Source organism: Carcharhinus amblyrhynchos, chromosome 1, assembly GCF_965287045.1.
Source record: "Carcharhinus amblyrhynchos chromosome 1, sCarAmb.v2.hapA, whole genome shotgun sequence".
Taxonomy (NCBI): Eukaryota; Metazoa; Chordata; class Chondrichthyes; order Carcharhiniformes; family Carcharhinidae; genus Carcharhinus; species Carcharhinus amblyrhynchos.
In genome coordinates this window covers 21,259,390-21,284,203 of record NC_137324.1, presented here as the reverse complement: position 1 = coordinate 21,284,203, position 24,814 = coordinate 21,259,390, and the positions used below count along the sequence as shown (strand labels likewise).

The window sequence follows — 24,814 nt, the reverse complement described above, 5'->3', positions numbered from 1 at the left end:
GGTGTGGTTACTAAATTTCCAGATGATGCCAAAAATGTTGGCATAGTGGACTTTGAAGAAGATTATCCAGAACTGCAATGGGATTTGACCAATTGGACTAGTGGATTGATGAATGGCAGATGGTGTTTAACTTAGATAAATGTGAAATGATACATTTTGGTAGGTTGAACTGTGGCCAAACAGGCCACCTAAAATGGCGAACTGTGAAGCACTTGGGACAATTGGGCAAGAATTAAAATGACAGGCTGCAGTCTAAAAGACAGCGATAAACAGGCTGCAACTCTGATGGGTGAATACCCAGGATATCGGTCATCTCCAGGATGAAAGAGACATTCTGGTCAAACTAGGTTGTTTACCAGACATAAGGGCACCGTAACCCCATATCTGGGAGGGAGGTGTGAACCCTGTGTGCTCGCAGCACCTGCAGACGTGGCCATTGGGGACACACCCAGAGATCGGTGTGGCAGCCCCCGATTGGACTTTATCGATCAGAGTGATCAAATCCTGATCGATTGATTGGCAATGGCCGAAAGGAGCGCAAAACCTTTTTTGGGGTATAAAGGGTGCTGCACAACCAGGAATCTCTCTCTCTCTCTCTCTCTCTGTGAGCCCACAAATGAGCTACAACACCGGTGACCATCGCCAACAACAACCAGCACGAGGAGGGCCACTTACCCGAGAAAGAAGGAAGATCAGAGCCAGAGTGCCAGACCAGACCAAAGGACCAGGCTACACAGAGGACGGCCGAGGCCAATGCAAAGATTGAGGCCAATGTCTGCTTGGGTACTTGCCAGTTATGCAAAGTTTAAGTCAAGGTCTTGTTTTTGACTTGAACTCTAGCACTTTCTGTAAGATAACTTATTGTTGGTTGGGTGGGTGATTTTTGATTGCGAGCCTTAAATAAATATTGGTTGTACTAACAAGACGTCTACTCGCAGTTATTTGTCCACCATTTAAGGATTAAAACAGACTGTGTGGCAGGCACAACAGAACCAGGGCAGGATTTACTCAGCTAATGGTAAGGTGCTGGGGAGAGTTATGGAACAAAGAGATCGAGGGGCGTAGGCGGTATGGCGGCACAGTGGTTAGCACTGAAAGTAAAACCACTTGCTATTTTCTTGTTACAAAGTCAGCTCGGCTCAGTAAGGTTTCACCAACAAAACTCATCAGGGTTTTTGGTCTGAGTTGAGCTAAATGTGTTGTGATCACCCTTTCAAGGGGTTGGAATTTGCCATGATTGGGATTTAGGATGGGAAGCTGGATTTTACAGCTGCTCTGCTGATGAATTTAAAATATAACAGGTAGCCCCCCTACTGCTCTCCCGCCAAACTGTCACCTGTCTCCCATATTAAGGTGTACTCCTGCTCTCAAACCCTCTCGTGGTAAAGGCTAACATTCCATTAGCCTTCCTAATATCTTGCTGCACCTGCATATTAGCCTTCTGTGATTCATTGACAAGGACCCCCAGATCTCTTTGAATATCTGCACTTTTTAATCTTGCAACATTTAGGAAATATTCTGTGCATCTATTCCTCCTGCCAAATTGGATAATCTCACATTTTTCCACATTATATTCCATCAGCTATGTTCTTGCCCACTCACTAAGTCTGTCCGAATCCCCTGAAGCCACTTTGCATCTTCCTCACAACGCACATTCCCGCCTAGCTTTGTGTCATCTGCAAACTTGCAAATGTATAATCTGCAAACTTGCAAACGTACAAGATAATGAAAGGGATGGATAGGATAGAGGTGGCGAGGTTCTTCCCGCTCAGAAAGGACAACAGGACTACAGGGCACAGCCTCAAGAAAAGGTGGGGGGGGTGCGGTTTAGAATGGAGTTGAGGAGGAACTTCTTCATTCAAAGGGTGGTGAATCTCTGGAATTCTCTGCCCATTGAAGTGGTGGAGGCTACCTCGCTAAATATATTTAAGACATGGGTAGATAGGTTTTTGGTAGGCAAGGGAATTAGGGGTTATGGGGAGAAAGCGGGAAAGTGGAACTGAGCCACTTCAGATCAGCCATGATCTTATTGAATGGCGGGGCAGGCTTGAAGGGCTAGGTGGCCTACTCCTGCTCCTATTCTTTATGTTCTTATTATGTTCTTAATATTACATTTGGTCCCAAATTGTTGATTTTTTTCATAGTTTGTTCATGGGATGTGTGTGTCACTGGCTGGACCAATATTTATTGGCATCCCTGAGGGCATTTAAGAGTCAACAACATTGCTGTGGATCTGGAGTCACGTATAGACCAGACCAGGTAAGGATGGCAAATTTCCTTCCCTAAAGGACAAGGAGCTTTTACAACAATCAGTCATGGTTTCATGGTCATCATTAGACTTTTAATTCCAAATTTTCATTGAATTCAAATTTCGCCATTTACCATGGTGGGAATTCTAACCAGATCCCCAGAGGATTCTGAGTCCATCAACAATACCATTACACCACGACGTCCCCCAATATATATTGTGAACAGCAGGGGCTTGAGTACTGATCCCTGTGGGATCCTATTGGTCACTGCCTATCAATGCGAGAATGACCCATTTATTCATACTCTCAGTTTTTTGCCTGATAATCAATCCTTAACCATTGCCAATATATTACCTCCTAGTCCATGTGCTTTAATTTTACTAACCAGCTTCCACTGGGGTTGGGGGCGGGGTGGGGGAGGTTTATTGAAAACCTCTGAAAATCCAAGTACACTATGGTCACTGACTTCCCTTTATCAATACTCAGTAACATCCTCAAAAAAAATCTCAATAGATTTGTTAAATATGATTTCCCATTCATAAATCCTGACTATGTCCAATTAGAATTACGGAAGCTTTACATTGAAGAAGAAGGCCACTAAGCCCATCAATTCTGCACTGTCTCTCTGAAAGACTATTCTATCTGGTCCCACTCCCCGTATCCTTGTGCATTCTTTCCTTTCGGAGAGAAATCCAATTTCCTTTTGGATACTTTGATTGAATCTGCCTCCTCTGTCAACCCTCTTCCCTTCAGGTGGCACAACAGTGTGCGCTACTGCCTCACAGCGCCACGGACCCTGGTTCAATTCTGGCCTTCTGGTGTGTGTCACAGTCTTTGTGGAGTTTGCACTTTCTCCCCATGTCTGCATGGGTTTCCTCCAGGTGCTCCGGTTTCCTCCCACTCTCCAAAGATATACGGGTTAGGTTGATTGGCTGTGCTAAATTGGCCCTACTGTCAGGGCGATTAGCAAAGTGAATGTGTGGGGTTAAGGGAATAGGGGACTGGGTGGGATTGTGGACAGTGCAGACTCGATGGGCCGAATGGCCTTCTTTGGTACTGCAGGGGTTCTATGATTCTATGATTCAAGTCTCCGAGGCATCTGTGTTACTCAATGGAATGGAGGGACTGTTGGAGTGAGATCTGGAAGTCCCACCATTTTCTGGTGCTCACAGTCATGGATCCTCACCAGTGCCTGGAGCATAGAGTTCAATTTCTGCACCATGGAGCTCATGCCCTCAGACATGGAGGTCAGGAGCTGTGCCATGGAGTGCACACACCCCGCTGTGGATTGTATCTCCCGCATCAAGATCTCCACTTTGATTGCCACCCTTGCAGTGTCATTGTGTCAGAGTAATGTCACCATCTCCTCAGACGGAAGGTGATGCGACTCCTCCAGATAGCTGTGCAGTCTGAGAATGGATTCTGTCATCCCTTCCTCATGCTTGCGGGTCTGCCTTTGCAGCTCCAGCAGCCCTGGGACAACCGGACCCAGGGACACATCATCAGCAAAGGGGCTTGGCAGAATCCCGTGCTCTGGCATCTCTCTGAGTGCCGGTTCCTTGAGACGTTACTGCCTCCATCTGCCGCGGATCACCACCTGTGGGTGCCCACCAGCGAAGTGACCCAGATGTCTGCCGACTAGTTGACCCCACTGAGGTGTGAGTATCTGTGCTGGTGGAGGGTGCGGGTGACAGCTTTACGATGATTCTTGCCTCTGAGATGTCTCCCTCGGAGCTGCTCTGGGTCAGTGGTGCCCAGGGGGCATGAGAATGGTCTGGGCTGGTCGGTTGATTAACCTGCAAAACAATGGAGATGACATTGGTGAAATATTGTGGGGGGGGGAGCAGTGTGTAGGTGCGGGGGGAGGGGTGAATGATGGGAGAAAGGTTACAGACCTGAGGCTTGAGCCATGACTGTGTGTGGTGAGGATTCTTGCCTTTATCTGCTGCGCTCACTTGGCTCTCTGCACAAGTGCGATCCCACTCCTCGTGGCCAGCCCAATTGGCATCTCAGATCGGGCATGACTCCGCCAGGCTGTGCCCGTGCTTTGCTCCAGTTTGTCCTGCAATGAGACAGATGGGGAGAGTGTAGGTCTGATGGTGATAATGTGGGAGGTGAGTGGGAACGGGGATGTGAGGAACAGTTTGGCAACTGAGGGCACCATGGGGTATGGGGCGGGCGATCGCAGCATGACAAGTGTTGGGAATCTGTGAAGATGGCTGAGTGAGAGACCACAGGGAAGGTGTGAAGGCTGTGTGAAGGAGTAGAGTCATAAAATCATTGAGTGCAGAAGGAGGCCATTTAGCCCATCAAGTCTGCACTGACCACAATCCCACCCAGGCCCCATCCCCACAATCCCAAACATTTACCCTAGCTAGTCCTCCTGACACTAAGGGACAATTTAGCCTGGCCGATCCACCTAACCCGCGCATCTTTGGACTGTGGGAGGAAACCGGAGCACCCGGAGGAAACCCCCACAAACACGGCGAGAACATACAAATTCCACACAGACAGTGACCCGAGGCTGGGAATTGAACCCGGGTCCCTGGTGCTGTGAGGGAGCAGTGTTAACCACCATGCCGTCCCATGCAGCAGGAGACAAGAGGAGGCAAACTTACCCTGGTTGTGTGAAGAAGGTCGTTCAGCTTCTTTCAGCACCATAGCTCCATCCTTGTATGGAGTGACCTGTCACTTACTATGGGTAACCACAGCCTCCCAGGCAGGGGGTGGTGACCTTGCTTCCTGGATGTCTGACTGATCACGGAACCAGGATGTCACGCCTCTGCTACCCCCTCTAGGGTTTTGGTAAGGAATCCTTCTGGGAAACTTGGTGCTGTCTTCCAGGTAGTCATTTCCCCCCCACCCCCCCCCTCCCCCGACTGAACTCAGGACAAGTGCTCAGGAGGTGTTTAAAAGGAGCACCCCACTGATTACAGAGACTAGGCTTTCTCAGGATGAATTACATGGAAGAATAAAAGTTGTTGAGGTTGTGTCTGACAATGAACAGCACTCCGATGTCTTTTCTAATGATATCTCCCTTTCTCTCCAGGTTGGAGTTCCTCAGAGCATGGCGAACATCTCAAGTTCCTTAAACATCACTAACTCGACAGGCTGGACAATGGCCAGCCAATGTTTACCGAGCGTGGGAACGTCTGCAAGCAAGATAGGACTTTACATCTTTATAACGATGATCGTGGCCACCACAATGGTTGGCAATTGCTTCGTGGTCCTCGCTGTTTTCTACTTCAAGCAGCTGCGCTCTGCAACCAATGCCTTTGTGCTGTCGTTATCCGTGGCTGATTTCCTCATTGGAATCACAGTGATGCCCTACAGTATGATCAGAACTGTCGAAGGATGCTGGTACTTTGGACCCATCTTCTGCCAAATCCATTCAAGCCTGGATGTGATGTTCTGCACTGCCTCCATTCTTCACCTGAGCTGCATTGCCCTGGACCGTTACTATGCCGTCTGCGACCCGCTGGTGTATCGCTGTAAGATGTCACCTTGTAAGGTTGGCATCCTGTTATTAGTCTGCTGGATTGTCCCAGCAGTGATGTCATTCATCCCCATAATGTTGCAGCTACACAAGTTAGGCATTGCTCCTGACCTGTTAACCAGGAGCAGTTGTGTTCTCATGGTGAATATAGCTTATGCTATCTGTGCGTCTCTAATATCCTTTTACCTGCCTATGTTTATGATGCTGGCTGTGTACTGGAAGATATACAAGGTAGCTAGGAAGCAGGCCATTCAGATTGATGCTGTGGACAATCAAATCCACAGTTGTTCCTCTGATTTGGTAACGGCTCACACGCACACACAATCCATGAAGCGGGAAAGGAAGGCGGCAAAAACGCTGGGGGTCATTATTGGCGCATTTCTCATCTTCTGGCTCCCCTTCTTCACAGCGAATATCGTTGATCCTTTCCTGGGTTACAAGATAGACAGGGTGACTTGGGAAGTGCTGGTCTGGCTTGGCTACAGCAACTCGTCCATGAACCCCTTCGTCTATGCCTTTTTCAACCGTTCATTCAGACGGGCGTTCCGCACCATTATCAGATGTAAAGTCTGCGCCCCCCAATCTCTGCAAAACTTCCACTTGTCCAACAGCAGGGGGCATGCTGCGCAGGAGTCAGTGCACTGAAAGGGCGCGCCTTGACCACGATGAAGATGTGTGCGCGGAGGATGGATGATGATAATGTTCAATGGCTTATAGATCACATCTAAACATTCCGCTGTGTGCCACTGTAACATTCAATGTAACACTGGGTGGTATGGTGGCACGGTGGTTAGCACTGCTGCCTTGCAGCATCAGGGATCTGGGATCAATTCCAGCCTTGGGGTGACTGTCTGCTTGTAGTTTGCACATTCTCCCTGTGTCTGCATTTTCCTTCAGGTGCCCCTATTTCCTCCCACAGACAAAAGATGTACTGGTTAGGTTGATTGGCCATGCTTAAGTTTAAGTTGATTTATTAGTGTCACAAGTAGGCTTACACTAACATTGCAATGAAGTTACTGTGAAAACCCCCCACTCTGGCACCTGTTTGGGTATACCTTTGACTTATTTTTCTTTTTTAAATATATTATCAGCTGTAGTTACCATTTCACTATAAGCATTATTACAAGCATTAGTGAATATTCAGTAGAATTGTTTGTTATATCATAGTCTCTTATTCCTATTACATTGAAAGTATGGCTTCAAAGTTAAATGTGACTTTGAAAGATCTCTCCTGACATCAGTGCAATCGAGAAGATTTTTCTCAGATCTGTGTTTTTCGCAGGATCCTAGGATTTAAAAAACAAAATGCTAAATGTCACGTTTTGATATTCTTGACCATCCACCCACCCGAAGGACTGGGATTGGAGTTATATTTAAAGATTGGGCACCTTACAACAAAACGCATTCACACAAATTTATACAGCCTTTAAACAATCCTGAAATTAAAAAACAATGGGCTAGGCGTTGAAACTTTCTGTCAAGTCGGAACCGAGCAGCTTGTCTTGGTAACTGGTAATCACCTTCTACCCGCTGTGCTGGGCAGTCTCCGGTACCAGTTTCTGGCCTCAAAGTTTCCCTCTGGTTGTGAGCACAGTGTAATAAAGATAGGTACAGAGCGCACAGAGATTGGGCATTTTTTTTTAAGCAAGGAGTTGCTAGAGCAGGTTCTTGCTGGACTTCGAGTTGGCAGAAGGATAATTAGAAGACAGTGGCCTGAAAATCCTGAGGGTGCAATTGACTCATAGACATAGATTCAAAAATGCTTACAGCACCAAAGGAGGCCATTCGGCCCAACATGTCCACGCCAATCAACAAAACTCTGACTGCACTATTCCCATTTTCCAGAACTTGGACCTAGAGGTTGTAAAGTTAGTTTATTAGTCACAAGAAGGCTTACATTCACTCTGCAGTGAAGTTACTGTGAAAATCCCCTGGTCGTCACACTCCAGCACCTATTCGGGTACACTGAGGGTGAATTTAGCATGGCCAATGCAGCTAACCAGCACATGTCTCGAACTGTGGGAGGAAACTAGAACACTTGGAGGAAACCCATGCAGATACAGGGAGAACGTGTAGACTCTGCACAGACAGTGACCCAAGCTGGGAATCAAACCCGGGTCCCTGGCACTGTGAGGCAGCAGTGCTAACACTGTGATATTGTGAAAATACAGGTACGCATCTAAATAATTTTTCAATATTACAAGCACTTCTGACTCAACAACCCTTTCAGGCAGAGTGTTTCAGACTCCTGCCCCACTTTGGGTGAAAAAGATTCTCTTCAACTGCCCCCCCCCTCAGCCCTCTGCATCTTATTTTAAATCTATGCCTTTTGGTTATTGACCCATCTACAAATGGAAGAAGTGCCTTCCTAGCCACACTATCTGTGCCCCTCATAAACTGATACGCCTCTATCAGGTTCCCCCTCAACCTTTGCTGCCCCAAGGGAAACGGTTCCAGTCTACACACTCTCTCCTCATAGCTCAGGTGCTCCAATCCAGTCAGTGTCCCAGTAAATCTCCTCCGCACCATCTCCAGTCCAGTCATATCCTTCCTATACTGTGGTGACCAGAACTGTCCACAGTACTCTAGCTATGGCCTCACCAATGGTTTATACAGCCAGCAATGCTGACCAGCGCCTCCATTATTGAGCCTGTTCGATTTTGAAATTTACAAAGTCATTAAGAGGGCAGGTAATTTGCATGGTGCAGGCAGTTTTAAACACCACAAAGGGAACATATCTTTTGCATCTGCCTGCCCCACGCAACCAGCTAATCTGGCAGCTCTTCTGCCTCAGAAAGTGTGAATGCAGGAAGATAATTAGATGGAATTTTGTTTCAATAAAGCAAGATGAGGGGGAAGCATAGCTCATTCAGAATTTTATATCGTTATTGTGAAGACAAAACTTCCTGATGGTATGGAGGACGCATTGTGTGCTTGCTCAGTTTGTTCTATTAAGCAAAGAGCTTGACTGACAAAAATGTTGCTCTGAATGTGCTGCCAGTGAAATAAAGTTATCTCATGGTTTGCGTCTCGCCTCTTCTTGTCAAATGATTTCTCAGCCTGCCTTCAAAAAATACTAGAGCCACATCTGGAGGTATGTGCTGAAGGCCTAGTATAGATCACTTGATCATTCTGATCATGGAATCATAGGATCCTACAGTGCAGAAGGAGGCCATTCAGCCCATTGAGTCTGCACCGGCCACAATCCCACCCTGGCCCTATCCCCATAACCCCATGCATTTACCCTAACCAGCCCCCCTGACATTAAAGGCAATTTAGCATGGCCAATCCCCCTAATTCGTACATCTTTGGGCTGTGGGAGGAAACCAGAGCACCCAGAGAAACCCCACGCAGACACCGGGAGGATGTGTAAACTGCACACAGTCAGTAACCCAAGCCGGGAATTGAACCTGGGCCCCTGGCGCTTTTGAAACAGCATTGCTAACCACTGTGTCCCGGTGAGCCCAGGGTTCACTTTTTTTATTCATTTGTGGGGCATGGGCATCGCTGGCTGGCCAGCATTTATTGCCCATCCCCAGTTGCCCTTGAGAAGTGGTGAGCTGCCTTTTTGAATCGCTGCAGTCCATGTGCTGTGGGTGGACCCATAATGCCATTAGGGAGGGCATTCCAGGATTTTGACTCAGCAAATGCGAAGGAACGGCGATATATAGAACATAGAACATAGAACATTACAGCGCAGAACAGGCCCTTCGGCCCACGATGTTGCGCCGACCAGTTAAAAAAAACAATGACCCACTAATCTAAACCAATCCCTTTTCGTCCATAAACCTATCCACGGATCTCTTAAACGCCCCCAAACTAGGCGCATTTACAACCGCAGCAGGCAGGGCATTCCAATCCCTCACCACCCTCTGGGTAAAGAACCTACCCCTGACATCCGTCCTATAACTACCCCCCCTTAATTTAAAGCCATGCCCCCTTGTGCTAGCTTTCTCCATCTGAACATAGAACATAGAACATTACAGCGCAGAACAGGCCCTTCGGCCCACGATGTTGCGCCGACCAGTTACAAAAACAATGACCCACTAGCCTATACCAATCCCTTTTCGTCCATAAACCTATCCAGAGATCTCTTAAACGCCCCCAAACTAGATGCATTTACAACTGCAGCAGGCAGGGCATTCCAATCCCTCACCACCCGCTGGGTAAAGAACCTACCCCTGACATCCGTCCTGTAGCTACCCCCCCTTAATTTAAAGCCATGCCCCCTCGTGCTAGCTTTCTCCATCCGAGGAAAAAGGCTATCACTGTCCACCCTATCTAAACCTCTAATCATCTTATATGTTTCAATAAGGTCCCCTCTTAGCCGCCTTCTTTCTAGCGAAAACAACCCCAAATCCCTCAGTCTCTCCTCATAGGACCTCCCCTCCATACCAGGCAACATCCTGGTAAACCTCCTCTGCACCCTCTCCAAAGCCTCCACATACTTCCTGTAATGTGGGGACCAGAACTGCACACAGTACTCCAAGTGCGGCCAAATCAGGATGGTGAGTGGCTGGCAGGCGATGGTGTTCCCCATTTATCTGCTGCCCTTGTCTTTCTAGATGGAAGTGGTCGTGAATTTGGAAGGTGCTGTCTAAGGATCTTTGGTGAATTGCTGCAGTGCATCTTGTAAATAGTACACACTGCTGCTACTGAGCGTCGGTGGTGGAGGGATTGAATGTTTGTAGATGTGGTGCCAGTCAAGCGGGCTGCTTTGTCCTGGATGGTGTCAAGCCTCTTGAGTGTTGTTGAAGCTGCACCCATCAAGGCAAGCAGGGAGTATTCCATCACATTCCTGTCTTGTGCCTTGTAGATGATGGATAAGCTTTGGGGAATCAGGAGGTGAGTTACTCGCCGCAGTATTCCTAGCCTCTGGCTTGTTCTTGTATGTTTATGTGGTGAGTCCAGTTGAGTTTCTGGTCAATGGTAGCCCCATGGATGTTGACAGTGGGGGATTCAGTGATGGTTACACCATTGAATGTCAAGGGGCGGTGGTTAGAGTGTCTCTTATTGGTGATGGCCATTGCTTGGCATTTGTGTGATGTGAATGTTACTTGCCACCTGTCAGTCCAAATCTGGTTATTGTCCAGATCTTGCTACATAGAACATTGAACACTACAGCACAAACAAGCCCTTCGGCCCACGAGTTGCGCCGATCACATCAATACCTACCAACCTACAGACCTATCTATAACTCCCAATCCCATTAAATCCCATATACTCATCCAGAAGTCTTTTAAAAGACCCCAGCGAGTTCGCCTCCACCACCACTGACGGCAGCCAATTCCATTCACTCACCACCCTCTGAGTGAAAAACTTACCCCTAACATCACTTCTGTACTTACCTCCCCGCACCTTCAATCTGTGAACTCTCGTAGCAACCATTTCAACCCGGGGAAATAGCCTCTGAGAATCAACATTTGAACATGAACTGCTTCAGCGTCTGAGAAGACATGAATGGTGTTGAACATAGTGTAATCATCAGCGAACATTCCCACTTCTGTCCTTATGACAGAGGGAAGGTCATCGATGAAGCAGCTGAAGATTGTTGGGCCTAGGATACTGCCCTGAGGGACTCCTGCAGAGATGTCGTGGAGCTGGGATAACTGGCCCTCCACAACCACAACCATCTTTCTATATATCAGATATGACTCCAACCAGCGGAGAATTGCCTCCTGTAACCCATTGGTTCCAGTTTCGCTAGGGCTCCTTGATGCCGCACTCGGTCGAATGATGTCAACAGCCCTCACCTCATCTCTGAAATTCAGCTCTTTTGTCCATGTTTGAATCAAGGCTGTAATGAGCTCAGGAGCTGAGTGACCCTGAGAGGTGATCTGCTAGAGGTTTATAAGACTTTGAGGGGTATAGATTGGGTGGATTCTCAGAGGCTATTTCCCAGGGCTGAAATGGTTGCTACGAGAGGACACAGGTTTAAGGTGCTGGGGAGCAGGTACAGAGGAGATGTTAGGGGTAAGTTTTTCACTCAGAGGGTGGTGGGTGAGTGGAATCGGCTGCCGTCGGTGGTGGTGGAGGCAAACTCACTGGGGTCTTTTAAAAGACTTTTGGATGAGTACATGGGATTTAATGGGATTGAGGGTTATAAGTAGGCCTAGTAGGTAGGGATATGATCAGCGCAACTTGTGGGCCGAAGGGCCTGTTTGTGCAGTGGTCTTCTATGTTTTATGTTTTAAAACCCATACTGGGCGTTATTAAGAAAGTTATTGCTGAGCAGGTGCTGCTTCATAGCATTGTTGGTGACCCCTTCCATCACCTTACTAATGATTGAGAGTAGACTGGGCGGTAATTGGCCAGGTGGGATATGTCATGCTTTCTGTATACAGGACATACCTGGGCAATTTTCTATATCGTTGGGTAGATGCCAGTGTCATAACTGTACTGGAAGAGCTTGGCTAGGGGAGTGGCAAGTTCTGTAGCACAAGACTTCAGTACTATTACTGGAATGTCATCAGGGCCCATTGCCTTTGCTATATCCTGCCATTTCCTGATCTCACAGGGAGCAAGTCGAACTGGCTGGAGGCTGGAATCTGAAATCTGAAATCTGAAATGCTGGGGACCACTGGAGGAGGCCAGAAAGGGACAAAAAGTGAACCAGATGGGTTTTTTTTGACAATCAATAATGGTTTCATGGTCATCAATAGATCCAGCTTTTTTTAAAATTTAGTTCAAATTTCACCATCTGCCATGGTGAGATTCGAACCCGAGTCCCCAGACTTAGCAAAGTTTCTGGATTAATACTCTGGCGATAATAACAGTAGGGATACCCACAAGGACAAGGTAACAAAGTGGTCATTGCATATAGGGCTCACAGTGCAAAATAAAAATTGGGGCAAATGTAACTGAGATGCTCATTCACTGCCACCTTGTGTTGTCTTATCACACAATGTCAAGGTTGATCTCATTGTGTGTCAGTGCTGGGTCAGAGCCACTGCTAGGTGTGAGTGCCTGTGTGTTCTAAGTGCAATTGGGAAGATTTTCTCATTGGATCATCTTTCTTGCAGAATCTGGACCAATGATTTGGAGATTTTTTTCATTCTTTCAAGGGTGGCACAGTGGTTAGCACTGCTGCCTCACAGCACCATTGACCAGGGTTCAATCCTGGCCTCAGGGAAACTGTCTGTGGAGTTTGCACATTCTCCCTGTGTCTGCGTGAGTGTCCGCCGGGTGCTCCAGTTTCTTCCCACAGTCGAAAAGACGTGCTGATTAGGTGCATTGGCCATGCTAAATTCCCCCTCAGTGTACCCGAACAGGCGCTGGAGTGTGGCTACTAGGGGATTTTAACAGTAACTTCAGTTTCCTCCCACAGTCCAAAGATGTGCGGGTTAGGTGGATTGGCCATGCTAAATTGCTCCTTAGTGTCAGAGAGATAAGCATGTGGGGTCACGGGTATAGGATAGGGCTTGTGTGGGGCTGTTGTTGGTTTCAGCTCTTTCTGCACTGCAGGAATTCAATCATTCTGTGTAAGCATTGCTGGCAAGACCAGCAGCTGTTGCTCATCCCCAATTGTCCTGCGATGCGGGTTCAAATCCCACCACGGCACTTGGAGCATTTTAATTTAATTAATTTAGTTCATGAAAAAAGCTAAATTAAAATTAAAAGTTAAATTAAAAAAGCTAATTAATTTAGTTCATGAAAAAATCAGAAACAATGCCATATAGCTACCAGGTCATTGTCAAAGCCTATCTGGTTTACTGTTGCCTAGCTTATGTGTGACTTCAGGCCTACAGCATTGAGGCTGCCTTAGGGGTGGCACGGTGATACAGTAGTTAGCACTGCTGCCTGATAGCACCAGGGACCCAGGTTCAATTCCCAGCTTGAGTGACTGTCTTTGCGGAGTCTGCACATTCTCCTTGTGTCTGTTTTGGTCTCCTCCTACAGTCTGAAAGACATGCTGGTCAAATGCATTGGCCTTGCTAAATTCTCCCTCAGTGTACCTGAACAGCTGCTAGAGTGTGGTGACTGTAGGAATGTAACTGGTGACAACTTTGTGTTGGATGTAATGTGACCAATGGGAACAAGATGTAAGGGTCAGCTGACCCCAGTAAACCATGGAACCAATTACAGAGTGGTGCAATAGTCAGCTGACCATCTGATTCACTATAAATAAGGAACTATGTAGAATTGTGGGAAGCTTGGAGTAGCCCAGGGCAAGGCCCCAAGTTTGGAATAATGATGCTTCTTTATTAAACCCTTTCTTTGATTTATAAGTTGGAATAAGTTTTCATTAGCTGCATTTTGAAGAGTTCTTTCCGATGAAACAGCAACTAGGGGATTTTCACAGTCACTTCGTTGCAGTGTTAATGTAAGCCCACTTGCGTCACTAACAAATAAACTTTAAACTCTTATCTGTCCTCTGGGTTGTGATTATGGAAGAGACTCGCCAGCAACGTTCCAAGGGTAAATTAGGGATGGACGTTCGTTGCTGGTCTACCAAGTGACATGAAATCCAGTGAATAATTTTGACAAACGTTGAAAAACGTGAAGACTGAGGGTGGAATTTTCCATTCCCTGCACAGAGTTTGGGCTGAGGTGGGAAAGTAGGCGTGCAGGCGGCTCAGCGCAGCTTTTTCTCCAGCTAATCCAGCTCTCCACACAGGTCTGATGGGGCTGGAAAAAACTGGCAGCCGTGAATCCCAAAAGCAGGGCTTCCTTTAACGGAGAGAAAACACAGGAAATGCCTCCCCCCAACTCTCGCAGACGCAGAGATCCCCCCCAAGGTGATGGGGGGAACCACTCCCTCCCATGGACTTGGGGAAGGAACCCCACTCCCCCACCTCACCGAGGGAAGCTAGATGGTGGGACAGCAGTATTGTCACTGTGCTAGTAATCCAGGTCCAAAATAAACTTCTGTGGACCCAGGTTCGAATCCCACTGGAATTTACTCAATAAAATGCCTGTAATTAAAAATCTAATGATGACCATGAAACCGTAATCGATTGTGTGCGTATTGGCTGCTGTGTTACCTGCATTACAACCACAGCTAAATTCCATTGGTTGTTCAGCACTTTGAGATGCTTTCGGTTTAACAATGCAAGTATTTCTGATTCACAAAACGTGGGAAGAAAAATGGAACCACGTGTGAGTGTGAAAGAAGAAAGGAGAAATTTCAGTCACAGCTTTCACTTACTGTCTCCCTTCTGGTTTTTAACCAGCTGAGGTCGCTGGCTGCTTACAAATGGTTCAAAAATCACATTGCTACCAGCATCCGCCAGCAGAGGGAGACAGTCTATTGTACATAGACTGCTCTTGGCAAGTTTTTTTTCCCTTGTGTCTGTTGCATGGAGGTGACCCTAACACTGCCCTATTTCGTTTTAGATATTAGACTGAGTTCTCATCTGCCCTCTCGGGAGGATGTGAAAGATCTCTCAACAGCATTCCAGAGGAGAGCCTTAAGGGTCTAATACCGGGGTGGGTGGCACAGTGGTTAGCACTGCTGCCTCACAGCGCCAGGGACCTGGGTTCAATCCCAGCCTTGGGTCACTGTCTATGCAGAGTCTGCACATTCTCCCCGTGTCTGTGTGGGTTTCCTCCAGGTGATGTGGGTTCCTCCCACAGTCCAAAGGTGTGCAGGTTAGGTTGATTGGCCATGTTAAGTTGCCCCTCGTGTCAGAGGCATTAGCAAGGTAAATGTGTGGGGTTAAGGGGATAGGGTCTGGGTGAGGTTGTTGCCGGTACAGACTGGATGGGCTGCATGGCCTCCTTCTGCATTGTTGGGATTCTAATTTGTTCTGAAGGTGTGCTGAGTTTGTACAAAACACGTAAACCTTTTCTGATAGCAGGGGTCAACGGCCAGCAATCAGAAACCAAAGCTCTATCTGTCTCTTTTTCACTTCCTGGAAAGGAATTCCGTTCAAGGGGTTCTAACAATGTTTCAAGGGAAAATTCAACAAGCAGAGAGGCTGAGATTGAGGAAAACAAATAGAGAGAGTGGGAAAGAGAGGGAGTCAGAGGGGAGAAAATTAGCATTAAACTCGCTGGAATGGTCGAATGGGTTTTGTGACTTGCCCAAAACTGCCTGCAGCCGATCTGCCCTCACAAAGGAGAGCTCCATAAAAAATACCCCCAAGGATGGACAGACAGGCAGGCACTGCAGGGAAGAATGGCCTCCAGGAAGACGGCTCCCCCATTTTCAGAAGCAGACCTGGCCAGGTTGTCGAAGATGGTGGGGGCCAGGCGGGGCACCCTCTTCCCCTCAGCAGGACACCATTCCAGAGGAAGGGATGGAAACGCAGCCTGGGGGACGGTGGCAGCGTGTGTTAGCACCAGGGCACTGGCCAGGAGAACCGGGGAGCAGTGCTGCGAGAAATTGAATGACCCAATCCGGGCAGCAAGGCTGAGTGCTCAACCTCCAGATCACCCCAACCCCCAACCCCCCTGCATGCTTTTAGCCCCTGACCCCTTAGCACCTCCCTCCTTCTCCCAAGAGTATCATAAACCTTGGCCTCTGAGGGCCACCCCCAAAACCCTGCATTTTACACGGCTCCTTCTGTCCCCTCAAGAGAAAGAATGTCCATGATTGCAGCAACTGAGAAAATCAAGGCGCTCAAATAATTCACTGGCTACAGCAAGTGGCATGGCATCCCCAGAACTTATATGAAACTCCCTGCCCTTCACCACCTACCCCCACCCCCCCACCCCCACAACGTGCCCTGGGGCTCTGCATGGGTGGTTAGTGCTCCCTTGCCTACCACCCAGACTTGGGTCCAGGTGCCAGCGTGCATACGGAGCTCAGGTCGGTGTCAGACGAGGTTGCAACAGGGCATCATCACAATGATGCATAGCAAGCCGTCAGCACCCTCCTGCCTGCCTGCCACAGAAACTCACTAACACAGCCAGGCTTACCAAGCTGGTGTTACAACGCTGCAGGAAGTTGTAGGACTCCCAGGTGGGGGGAGGGCGAATGGACCCTACATGCGGCAACACAGGCCCCTAGTGACCAAAGCACATGGTGATCAGGGCCTCCTTCTCGCCCTCGCATGCCTGATCCTCGCCGCCAGCCCTCCAGCACCTAGGTGGCGCTGCTCGGCATGCTCCCCCTCCTCTTCCTCCTCCTGCTGCTGGGTAGCCGCCTCCCCATTGAACTTCATTTGCCCCCCTGCCTGCCCACTTCACCTACTAGTCTACGTCCTCCTGAAGTTCCACACTGATCTCCTCAATGCTTCCGAGTTTCCAGGATACAAAGAAGTGCTTCCTCTGTGTTAAATAATTACACACCCAGAGGAAAATAATGAGATGGTTGGGAAGGTGAGGACTATACAGCTGAAACAAAGAGTTCCCGTTACGTGCCCTGAATGACTAACACTGATGTGAAAACCAGGATAAACACTCCAAAGTGTTAATAACAGGCATGTTAAGAAGTCTCACAAGACCAGGTTAAAGTCCAACCGGTTTATTTGGAATCACGAGCTTTTGGAGTGCTGCTCCTTCATCAGATGAATGGAGGTCACAATGATCGACAAAGAGAGAGAGGAAGAAAGGGGGATATGGGACCCAGTGCCTGGAATTCTCCCATCCCGCCCCCCCCACCGAAATTTTAGTGGGTGGGTTGTGGAAAATATGAAACGCCATTGATGGTTGGGCAGGAATTTCCAACATTTAGACCAGTGCGGTTGGAGAATTCCTTCCCAGTGTTTCTGAGTTGCGGAAGGGCTAAAATCAAGGTTTGTGCCAAAGTTTAGGATGGAATCCAAGTCACTGATTGAGGAGGAGCTTGTGTGGGTTCAGAGAGGACGAGGACACTTCTTAAACCTGATCTCCTTAGGTCCCAATGAGACTGTCTGAGGGCATTCCTGGACTAGCTTAGGAATTTCGCTTTGTGGCCTTTCAGTCTTTGAACCCTGTCACTACTTGGCGTTCTTCTTCAAGGGAGGATACAACAACCTCAAACGACTAAGTAAATTCCACTGATCAGAGACAGACCAGTCAGTACTTTGCTCCACATTCCGGGTGTTCCCGGGCTGCAGATTTATGACTCATTGTCCGTTCCACCATCAGCGTTGTTGGGAATGTAGTCCTTGTTTATTTGTCAAAGGCACATCAAGGCTTCTTTCATCTTCTCTCAGCATGAGGCCCTCCCTCCCACGCACATTACTTATCCCCATGCAAACATTCCACATTTACATCCATTCTGACATCTCCATTGATTATGTCAAGAGTATGTGCAGATGATTTGTTTCCCACTGGTTTTCCTCGTAAATTCACCCTTGTTTCCATCTGCACCACATGGGCCACACATGTCAACAGGGAGATTAAGACAGGTAGAAACGTCAGTCTCTCAGAGTCCAAGCTTCCCGTTTGACACAGGAGACTGACAGCAACTCAGAGACAATCGGTCTCGTCTAAAGTGACCGGACCAGAGTTTTATAAGGGAAGCCAAGGACCATAGAGGCTATTTATCCGCCTGAATGTGGTCCATCCAGTGTCCTGACTCCCAAAGCTTTTTAAATAATTGCGCTTTGAACCAAATTATAGATGCATTTTTTTTTCAAAGTACAAAGAGAAAATGCTGGAAATATTCAGCTGCATTTTGTAAAGAGAGTTTTTATTTATTAATTTAACATATAAGCTTACATTAACACTGCAATGAAGTGAAAATCCCCTAGTTACCACACTCCAGTGCTTGTTTAGGTACATTGAGGGAGAATTTAGCACAGCCAGTACACCTAACCAGCATGTCTTTCAGACTGTGGGAGGAAATTGGAGCATCCAGAGGAAACCCGCGCAAACAAGGTGCAGACTCTGTATAGACAATGACCCAAACGGGAATCGAGCCTGGGTCCCTGGCATTGTGAGGCAGCAATGCTAATCACTGTACCGCCCTCTTGTTTTCATCCTTAATATCAATGATCTTTCACAAAATTGGGAAAAGTTAGAGATGTGATAGTTAAGAGTGTGTAGAACAAAGACAAAAGGAAAATCTGTGAGAATAGGCAGAGAATGGAGGGACGTGGACCACGTAGAAGCAAGAAAATATTGGATTAGAGAAGCATTTGTGTTGGCAAAGACTTGCTGGGCCAAAGGGCCTGTTCCTGTGCTGCACTGTTCTTTGTTCTCTTTGTCCTTTGAGAAGGTGGAAGATGTGGGGGATTGAATGACAGAACAGTTAGTCTCGCAGGGCCACAGGGGATGATGATGGGGCAACATAAAGAATCAACAGATCAATGGATTTGACCTCTATAGAGGGATATGGGCCAAATGTGGGCATTGGGATTAGCTTAGGGATTTAAAAAAAAGGCAGCATGGACAAGTTGGGCTGAAGGGCCTACTTCCATGCTGTAAACCTCTGTGACTCTAATGAATGTGTCTGGAGTAGGAGTGTGACTGTCTGAAAGTAGAAATGAGAGGAAAACTAAAAGAAGCAAAGAAATTGTTGAACCCAATGCTGAGTCTGGAAAGCCTCAATTGTATTGCCTATCTGAAAAATTGAAAAAGTTTACGTTGAACTTCACTGGAACAGCACAGAAAGCCAAAGATAAGAACATAAGAAATAGGAGCAGGAGTAGGCCATCTAGCCCTTCGAGCCTGCCCCGCCATTCAATAAGATCATGGCTGATCTGTCGTGGCTCAGTTCCACATTCCCGCCCTCTCCCCATAACCCTTAATCCCCTCTCTTATCAAAAACCCATCAACCCGCTTCTTAAAAATATTTAGCGAGGCAGCCTCCACCACCTCAATGGGCAGAGAATTCCAGAGATTCACCACCCTTTGAGTGAAGAAGTTCCTCCTCAACTCCGTTCTAAACCGCCTCCCCTTTATCTTGAGGCTGTGCCCCCTAGTCCTACTGTCTTTTTTGAGCAGGAAGAGTCTCTCCACCTCTATCCTATCCATCCCATTCATCATCTTATACGTCTCAATGAGATCTCCCCTCATTCTTCTAAACTCTAACGAGTACAAGCCTAGTTTATTCAGCCTCTCCTCATAGCTCAACCCCCTCAACTCCGGTATCAGCCTAGTAAACCTCCTCTGCACTCCCTCCAAGGCCAAAATATCCTTGCGCAGGTGCGGCGCCCAAAACTGCACACAGTACTCCAGCTGCGGCCTCACCAATGCCCTATACAGCTGCAGCAAGACCTCCCTACTTTTATATTCAATCCCCCTCGCTATGAAGGCCAGCATCCCATTCGCCTTCCTGACCACCTGCTGCACCTGCAGGCTGGGTTTTTGCGACTCATGCACAAGGACCCCGAGGTCCCTCTGCACCGTCGCCTGCTGCAGTTTTTCGCCACGTAAGTAATAGTCCTTCCTACCATTCTTCCTACCAAAGTGGACCACCTCACACTTGCCAACATTAAATTCCATTTGCCATTTCCTGGCCCATTCGCCCAGCCTATCTAGATCCTTCTGCAGACTCTCCACACCCTCCACACAATTTGCCTTTCCCCCAATCTTGGTGTCATCAGCAAATTTCGACACCCTACACTCGGTTCCCTCCTCCAGATCATCTATATAAATGGTAAATAGCTGAGGCCCCAGCACCGACCCCTGGGGCACCCCACTAGTCACCAACCGCCAATCCGAATAGCACCCATTGACCCCCACTCTCTGCCTCCTATTTGACAACCAATCCTCTATCCACGCTAACACCCTACCCCCAACTCCATGTCCTCTGACCTTCTGCAGTAACCTCTTGTGAGGTACCTTATCAAACGCCTTCTGAAAATCCAGAAAGCTGATATCAGTGTGAGAGCAAAGAGGTGAATTAAGATGGCAAGTGTCCGGAAGCTCAAGGTTATGCTTGTTCACTAAACAAAGATGTTCCTCAAAGTGATCACCAATCTGCATTTGGCCTCCCCTGGCCACAAGAGACCACGTTGTGAGAAATGTAAAATAGATTGAAAGAAGTACAGATAAATCACTGCTTCACAAGGAAGAAGTGTCTGGGGTCTTGAGCAATGAGGGCTGAGGAGGTTAAAGGGCAAGGTGTAATATCTTCTGTGTTTGCACAGAAAGGTACTGTCGGAAGGAGCAGGGTGTTGGGGGTGACTGAAGTGTGGACTAGGCTATCACAGAGTGAAAAGCCCCTTCGGAATGATGAAGGGGGAGGGAAAATGTTTTTTGGTGGTGGCATCATGCAAAAATGGCAGATAATGATTCTTTGAATAGGAAGGCTGGGGAGGTAGAAGGTGGCAACAGTGGGAACTCTATTATAGTTCTGGGGAGGAGGGAAAGGGTGAGAGCAGGAACACGCAAGAAATGTGGACCCTGTCAACCATTGTGGGGGTGGGGGAATCCTTGATTGCGGGCAAAAGAAGAAACAGCTCAGAAATGCGGATACAGAAGATTGCATCGTCTGAACACATACAATGGATGTCCAGGAATTAGGAGAGCGCAATGGAATCCTTACAAGAAACAAAAAACAGGGTGTAAGGAAACATAGTGGCAACTGTGGGAGTCAGACACTTGCCGTGAATATTAGATGCTAGTCTTTCATTAGAAATAGAGACAGAGAAGTCAAGTACGAGAATGATGGACTATGTGAAACTGAGAGAAGGAGGGAAATTAGACAATCAGTGTTTCCATCTCTAAAGGCATTTTCAAAAAAATTTCAAATGCATTTTTTAATTGAATTTAAAATTTGACCAGCTGCTGTGCTGGGATTTGAACCTGTGTCCCCAGAGATGTAGCCTTAGCCTCTGGATTAGCAATCCAGTGACATTATTGGGACGCTACCTCATAATAGAAAAAGAGCTGAGGAAGGCGACCAGAGATAGACTGTAACTAGGAATGTTCCATATTGTCCATAAAGAGAGAGGTATAATTAGGACATTACTTCGAGTTTTCAGCGGCCACAATTTTCTGCTTTTTGTTTAGTGTAAATTTTTTCCAGTCTGTGCTCCAGGAATGATGACTATATCGTAGGGTTGCCAGCCCACCAAGGATTAAACTGGTGTCTCTATAAATTGAAGATGAATCTCCAGCCAACTGCCCAGGAGAAAATTATAGGGGCATCAAAAACCATTTATTTCCATTTTGTTTGAATGCTTTTCTTCGTAGATGGGGGAAGAAGTTTGTTTGACTTGACAGAAGAGTTGGAAGAGAGAAGCCACTTAATGAAACATCCACGAGTGTAGCCAACCAGAATTGTCAACCCTATTGCCCTGGGACTGTCTTCTGGCAATGTTTACCCTCCTCATATCAGTGTAATTCTACCTTACCTGGGAGTTAATTACCCCTCTTCTAACATTTTCTTTATCTGTTCAAGGGATATGGTCATTGCTGACGAGACTAATTGCCCTTGAGAAGGTGAAGGTGAAACCTTCTTGAACCTTGGCAGTCTCTGTGGTGTAGATATACACACAGTGCTGTGGGAAGCAGTTCCAGGGGAAATGGCAGCACAATGGTAAGGTCAGTGAACTAGTAATCCAGCAGCCCAGGCAAATTCTCTGGGGACATGGGTTCAAATCGCACCAAGGCAGCTGGTGGAATTTAAATTCACTTCATAAGGGCTACGGTTGAAAGCTGGTCTCAGTAATGGTGGCCACGAAATTATCATTGATTGTTGTAAAGATTCATCTGATTCACCAATGTCAGGGAAGGAAATCTGCCATCCTTATCTGGTCTGACGCAGAAGGTCAGGGGACATGGAGTTGGGGGTAGGGTGTTAGCGTGGATAGAGGATTGGTTGTCTAATAGGAGGCGGAGAGTGGGGGTCAACGGGTGCTATTCGGATTGGCGGATGGTGACTAGTGGGGTGCCCCAGGGGTCGGTGCTGGGGCCTCAGCTATTTACCATTTATATAGATGATCTGGAGGAGGGAACCGAGTGTAGGGTGTTGAAATTTGCTGATGACACCAAGATTGGGGGAAAGGCAAATTGTGCGGAGGGTGTGGAGAGTCTGCAGAAGGATCTAGATAGGTTGGGCGAATGGGCCAGGAAATGGCAAATGGAATTTAATGTTGGCAAGTGTGAGGTGGTCCACTTTGGTAGGAAGAATGGTAGGAAGGACTATTACTTACGTGGCGAAAAACTGCAGCAGGCGACGGTGCAGAGGGACCTCGGGGTCCTTGTGCATGAGTCGCAAAAACCCAGCTTGCAGGTGCAGCAGGTGGTCAGGAAGGCGAATGGGATGCTGGCCTTCATAGCGAGGGGGATTGAATATAAAAGTAGGGAGGTCTTGCTGCAGCTGTATAGGGCATTGGTGAGGCCGCAGCTGGAGTACTGTGTGCAGTTTTGGGCGCCGCACCTGCGCAAGGATATTTTAGCCCTAGAGGGAGTGCAGAGGAGGTTTACTAGGCTGATACCGGAGTTGAGGGGATTGAGCTATGAGGAGAGGCTGAATAAACTAGGCTTGTACTCGTTAGAGTTTAGAAGAATGAGGGGAGATCTCATTGAGACGTATAAGATGATGAATGGGATGGATAGGATAGAGGTGGAGAGACTCTTCCCGCTCAAAAAAGACAGTAGGACTAGGGGGCACAGCCTCAAGATAAAGGGGGGGCGGTTTAGAACGGAGTTGAGGAGGAACTTCTTCACTCAAAGGGTGGTGAATCTCTGGAATTCTCTGCCCGTTGAAGTGGTGGAGGCTGCCTCGCTAAATATTTTTAAGAAGCGGGTTGATGGGTTCTTGATAAGAGAGGGGATTAAGGGTTATGGGGAGAGGGCGGGAAAGTGGAACTGAGCCACGACAGATCAGCCATGATCTTATTGAATGGCGGGGCAGGCTCGAAGGGCTAGATGGCCTACTCCTGCTCCTATTTCTTATGTTCTTATGTTCTTATGACCTGTGAGTGAGTCTGGACCCACAGCAATACGGTTGACTTTTAACTGCCCTTTGAAATGCCCTAGCAAGCCATTCAAGGGCAAGTAGGGATGGGCAATGCCTTGCCAGTGATGCCCACATCATGTGAAAGAATACCTTTGTTCAAAATTTGACGCAGCAAGGAATGGTGACATTGTTCCTGAAGTTTCTTACACCTTGTCAATCATCTCCACCTAGTTGCTGAGTGGTGGTGTTTTCAGAGTGTGGTCTGTGCACAAGCTCTTTCCCAATTAAAGGTTCCTTTCTAAGAATTGCGGATTGTTGGAATGTATGTACAGGATACACATAATTGGAGGCTCAGGGACCTGTGCACCGTTGACGCTGAAAATTAAGGTGGAAGTTTTACTTTTAAAGTTGAAAGTTCAGTGGTGCGGTGATGGCCTAGTGGGATTATCACTAGGCTATTAGTCCAGAAACTCAGCTAATGCTCTGGGGACTGACGTTCAAATCCTGCCGCAGCAGTTGGTGGAATTTGAATTCAATGAAAAAAAAATCTGAGAAGCAACTGATGACCATAAAGCTGTTGTCGATTCTCAGGAAAAACCCATCTGGTCACTAATGTCCTTTAGGGAAAGAAATCTGCAGTTCTGGTCTGGCCTACATGTGATTCCAGAGCCACAGCAATGTGGTTGACTCTTAAATGCCCTTCAGCAACAAGGAATGGGTAATAAATGCTGGCCAGCCTTGAATAAATAAAAAAAAAGACTGCATGCCTTGGCCTTGTAGAATGTTCTTTTGTTGATTCCATATTTGTCAATCCACTAATTGGATTAATGATTACAGAATAGAATTTGTTCAACATTGTGTTCTGTTTGGCTCTAATCGATAAGTTACAGCTTTATTTGTTTCACTTCCACTTACAATTCAACCTGTTCAATTCTTGAATCATTGCAATCCTCTTTCCTAGAGGGCATTGGAGGCAGGATCATTAGATAATCATAGAATCCCTATAGTGTAGGAGGAGGCCATTTGGCCCATTAAGTCTGCACTGACCACAATCCCACCCAGGCCCTATTCCCGTAACCCCACATATTTACTCTCCTAACACCTCCCCACCGCCCCCCCCGACACTAGGGTCAATTTAGCATGGCCAATCAACCTAACCCGAACATCTTTGGATTATCAATCCATGGCATTAGTCATGACAGGACCACCTCACCTTCCTAGCAACTGAAAAGAGAACTGGAGAGACTGGAAGGATTATTGGCTGCTGTCCAGGTTTCCCATCCCTTATTCTTTGTTTAGTTTCTTCTTTATGTTTGTAAAAACTTTCTCTCCCCTCAGGTATAA

At 47.4% G+C, this 24,814-nt stretch overlaps 1 protein-coding gene across 1 annotated transcript; it reads left to right on the top strand.

Annotated features, from left to right (window-relative positions):
- Window positions 1–5,316: 5,316 nt before the first annotated feature.
- Window positions 5,317–6,390, top strand: LOC145348637 (trace amine-associated receptor 1). The gene has a single exon (XM_080196806.1). It carries the CDS (start codon window positions 5,317–5,319, stop codon window positions 6,388–6,390), a length of 1,074 nt encoding a protein of 357 aa, XP_080052932.1.
- Window positions 6,391–24,814: the final 18,424 nt, after the last annotated feature.

What these genes read in the sequence shown, in the direction of transcription:
- LOC145348637 (XM_080196806.1), top strand. Translation starts at nt 5,317, where the DNA reads ATGGCGAACATCTCAAGTTCCTTAAACATCACTAACTCGACAGGCTGG.